General features: G+C 56.5%; 1 protein-coding gene across 1 annotated transcript in view; it reads left to right on the top strand.

Annotated features, from left to right (window-relative positions):
* LOC110391360 (IgGFc-binding protein-like) overlaps positions 1 to 4,653 on the top strand; it is a gene marked incomplete in the record, with an annotated part of 37,375 nt that overhangs the window by 26,514 nt on the left and 6,208 nt on the right. The window contains 2 exon segments of the mRNA XM_021383188.1: positions 2,434 to 3,231; positions 4,149 to 4,568. Of these exon segments, the coding sequence (XP_021238863.1) occupies positions 2,434 to 3,231; positions 4,149 to 4,568 (1,218 nt within the window).

Here is a 4,653-nt window from a genome sequence, read left to right as displayed (position 1 = left end):
GACAGGGTGACAAACTGGGTGGGATGGGGGTGACAAAGTGGGTGACAAACAGGTGACAAAGCAAAGGGTGACAAAATGGGTGGGGGGGTGACAAAGAAGTGACAAACACAGTGGGTGACAAAGGGGTGGGAGAGGGGGGTGACAAAGTGGGTGACAAACGGGTGACAAAGCAACAGGTGGAAAAGAAGTGACAAAGCAAAGGGTGACAAAGTGGGTGACAAATGGGTGGGAGAGGGGGGTGACAAAGTGGGTGACAAACGGGTGACAAAGCAAAGGGTGACAAAGTGGGTGACAAAATGGGTGGGAGGAGGGGTGACAAAGTGGGTGACAAAGCAACAGGTGGAAAAGAGGTGACAAAAGAAAGGGTGACAAAATGGGTGGGACGGGGGTGACAAAGTGGGTGACAAAGTGGGTGACAAAGTGGGTGACAAAATGAAGTGGGTGACAAAATAGGTGGGGGGGGTGACAAACAAGTGACAAACACAGTGGGTGACAAAGGGGTGGGAGAAGGGGTGACAAAACGGGGGACAAACAAGTGACAAAGCAACAGGTGGAAAAGAGGTGACAAAGTGGGTGACAAACAGGTGACAAAGCAAAGGGTGACAAATGGGTGACAAAGCAACAGGTGGAAAAGAGGTGACAAAAGAAAGGGTGACAAGGTGGGTGACAAAACGAAGTGGGTGACAAAGGGGTGGGAGAGGGGGGTGACAAAGTGGGTGACAAACGGGTGGCAAAGCAAAGGGTGACAAAGTGGGTGACAAAATGGATGGGATGGGGGTGACAAAGTGGGTGACAAACAGGTGACAAAGCAAAGGGTGACAAAATGGGTGGGAGGAGGGGTGACAAAGTGGGTGACAAAACGAAGTGGGTGACAAAATGGGTGGGGGGGTGACAAACAAGTGACAAACACAGTGGGTGACAAAGGGGTGGGAGAGGGGGGTGACAAAGTGGGTGACAAACGGGTGACAAAGTGGGTGACAAAATGAGTGGGATGGGGGTGACAAAGTGGGTGATGAAACACAGTGGGTGACAAAAGGGTGGGAGGGAGGGGTGACAAACGGGTGACAAAGCAACAGGTGGAAAAGAGGTGACAAAAGAAAGGGTGACAAAATGGGTGGGATGGGGGTGGCAAAGTGGGTGACAAAACGAAGTGGGTGACAAAATGGGTGGGGGGGGTGACAAACAAGCGACAAACACAGTGGGTGACAAAGGGGTGGGAGAGGGGGGGGGTGACAAATGGGTGACAAAGCAACAGGTGGAAAAAAAAAAACAGGTGACAAACAAAGGGTGCGACCGAGCGGACGGGTGACACGGAGGGGGTGACCACGGGACNGGGTTTTCTTGGAGGTTTTGGGGTTTGCTTGCGTCGAGCACTTTGGGTTTGCTCGGAGGGGTTGGGGTTTGCATGCATGCATGAAGTGTTTCCAGTTTGCACAGACAGGTTTTGGTTTGCATGGAGTGGAGCTTGCATGTGTTCATGAGAGGTTTAGGTTTGCTTGGAGGCTTTGGGGCTTGCATGCATGCAGAACCTGGGGTTTTCTTGGAGGTTTTGGGGTTTGCTTGCATCGAGCACTTTGGGTTTGCTTGGAGGGGTTGGGGTTTGTATGCATGCATGAATTGTTTCCAGTTTGCACAGACAGGTTTTGGTTTGCATGGGGAGAATGGAGCTTGCATGTATTCATGAGAGGTTTAGGTTTTCTTGGAGGCTTTGGGGCTTGCTTGCATCGAGGACTTCGGGCTTTCTTGGAGGTTTTGGGGCTTGCATGCATGAAGGACCTGGGGTTTGCTCGGAGGGGTTGGGGTTTGCATGCATGCATGAAGTGTTTCCAGTTTGCATGGAGAGAGTGGAGCTTGCGTGCATTCATGAGAGGTTTGGGTTTGCTTGGAGGTTTTGGGGCTTGCATGCATGCAGAACCTGGGGTTTTCTTGGAGGTTTTGGGGTTTGCTTGCGTCGAGCACTTTGGGTTTGCTCGGAGGGGTTGGGGTTTGCATGCATGCATGAAGTGTTTCCAGCTTGCACAGACAGGTTTTGGTTTGCGTGGAGAGATTGGAGCTTGCATGCATGAAGGAGCTGGGGTTGGCTTGCAGGTTTTGGGGCTTGTTTGCATCGAGGACTTTGGGTTTGCTTGGAGGGACTGGGGCTTGCATGCATGCAGGACCTGGGGTTTTCTTGGAGGTTTTGGGGCTTGCTTGCATGGAGGGATTTGGGTTTGCTTGGAGGGATTGGAGCTTGCATGCTTCTGTAGGCTTCCCAGTTTGCATGAGGGATTTGGAGCTTGCAAGCAGAAAACTTTTTGGAACTGCATGGAGGAGGACTTGGCGCTTGCACGCAACAAGGCTTTGGGACTGACGTGCAGGAGGGGTTTTGCTGTTGCACGAGGGCTTTGGAGTTGCAGGGAGGCTTCGGTGCTTGCACGCACGAAAGGTTTTCAGTTTGCAGGAAAGCTTCGGGCTTGGCAAGTGGCACCGCGGCTTTGCAACTGCAAGAGCTGCGGGAAGCTTTTGCAAAGGCGCTGCGGCTTTGCAACGGCAGGCACTAAACCATCCCTGCGGTGCACCCTGCAAGAGGAACCACCTGCAGCTTTGCAAAACCTCCTTTGCAACCCAACCCCCAACTTTGCAGGCCCTGTGTGCCCCCCGAAGCAGCACTACGAGCTCTGCGGCCCCGCCTGCCCCTCCACCTGCCCCAACCAGGAGGAAGACGACGGCTGCGACGCTTCCTCCCCGTGCACCGAGGGCTGTTTTTGCGACGCCGGCTTCTTGAAGAGCGGCTCCGGCTGCGTCCCGGCGCCGCAGTGCGGCTGCTTGCACGAGGGCCGCTACCTGCAGCGGGGCGAGGAGTTCTACCCCTGCGAGCGCTGCAGCGAGCGGTGCGTGTGCGAAGGGAACGGCAAGGTGCGATGCGAGCCGACGAGCTGCGGGGCAAACGAGGCGTGCACGGTGCAGGACGGGGTGAGGGGCTGCTACCCCGACGGCTGCGGGCGCTGCGAGGTGCTGGGGGCCGCCACGTTCCGCACGTTGGACGGCGCGCTGTTGTATTTCGCCGGGACGTGCACCTACACGTTGGCTGAGGTGGCGGAGGGGGGAGAGGAGGAGGAGGAGAAGCTGGAGCCGTTCCTGGTGCGGGTGCAGAAGGAGATGAACCGAGCGGAGCCCCTGGTGCGGCAGCTGCTGGTCACGGTGCACGGCGTCACCGTCAGCTTGCAGCGGGGCGTGAGCGGGGAGGTGAAGGTGAGTGCCAGGGTGCAGCGGGGCTCTGTTTTGGGAACCCGGTTTTGGGGGTGCGAACTCGGTTCAGGATGCAAAGCAGAGCGGGCAGACCCCGTTGCTTGCTGCAGAGCTGCACGGGCCAAGCTTCATTCTGCATGCAAAACCGTGCTGGGGTGCAAAGCAATGCATGGAACCCCAATTGCGCATGCAAAGCCACGCTGGGGTGCAAAGCAACGCGTGCAACCCCAATTTTGGATTGCAAAGCAATGCATGCAACCCCCATTCTGCATGTAAAACCATCCTGGGTTGCAAAGCAATGCATGGAACTCCCATACGGCATGCACAACCATCCTGATGTGCAAAGCAACGCACGCAACCCCGATTCTGCATGCAAAACCATCCTGGTGTGCAAAGCAGTGCATGCAACCCCAATTTTGGATTGCAAAGCAAGGCGTGCAACCCCCATTCTGCATGCACAGCCATCCTGGGTTGCAAAGCAACGTGTGCAACCCCCATTCTGCATGCAAAACCATCCCGGGGTGCAAAGCAATGCACGCAACCTCAATTTTGGATTGCAAAGCAGTGCATTCAACCCCAATTCTGCATGCACAGCCATCCTGGGTTGCAAAGCAACGTGTGCAATCCCCATTCTGCATGCACAACCATCCCGGGGTGCAAAGCAACGCATGCAACCCCAATTTTGGATTGCAAAACCATCCTGGTGTGCAAAGCAACGCACGCAACCCCAATTCTGCATCCAAAACCATCCTGGGGTGCAAAGCAACACACGCAACCTCAATTTTGGATTGCAAAGCAATGCACGCAACCCCCATTGTACATGCACAGCCATCCCAGGGTGCAAACCAACGTGTGCAACCCCAATTTCGGCGTGCAAACACGCACCACCCCCCGATCTTCACGCCTTCCTCCCCCTGCAGGTGGACGGCGAGCGTCACCTCCTCCCCGTGTCCGTCGCCTCGGACGCGGTGACGGTGACACAGGAGGGGATCCACCGGGTGCTGAGGACACGGGGGGGTCTCAAGCTTCTCTACGACGGTGCCACCTACGTCCTGGTGACGCTGCCCAGCACCTACCAGGGCCGCACCGGCGGCCTCTGCGGTGACTTCGACGGTAACGTCGCCAACGACGTCACCGACCCCCAGCAGCTCGGGGACAAGTGGGGGATCCCCACGCAGGGGTGCGTGCACGGGTCGCCGTTTTCCCCCTGTCCCCAGGTGGAGAAGAGCGGGTGTGAGATGCTGGAGGACGCGGCGGGGCCGTTTCGGGGGTGTCACAAGGTGGTGACGCCGAGGGACTACGTGGAGAGCTGCGGGATGGAGATGTGCAGGAGAGCAGGTGAGAAATTCAGAGGTGCAAAATAAGTGGAGTTTTATCCATGGTTCCCCAGCAGAGCCGCACTGTTCTGGTTCCCGGGAGGTGATG

This window comes from Numida meleagris, unplaced genomic scaffold, assembly GCF_002078875.1.
Source record: "Numida meleagris isolate 19003 breed g44 Domestic line unplaced genomic scaffold, NumMel1.0 unplaced_Scaffold354, whole genome shotgun sequence".
In the NCBI taxonomy this organism is placed as follows: domain Eukaryota; kingdom Metazoa; phylum Chordata; class Aves; order Galliformes; family Numididae; genus Numida; species Numida meleagris.
This window is presented reverse-complemented; position numbering and strand designations above follow the sequence as displayed.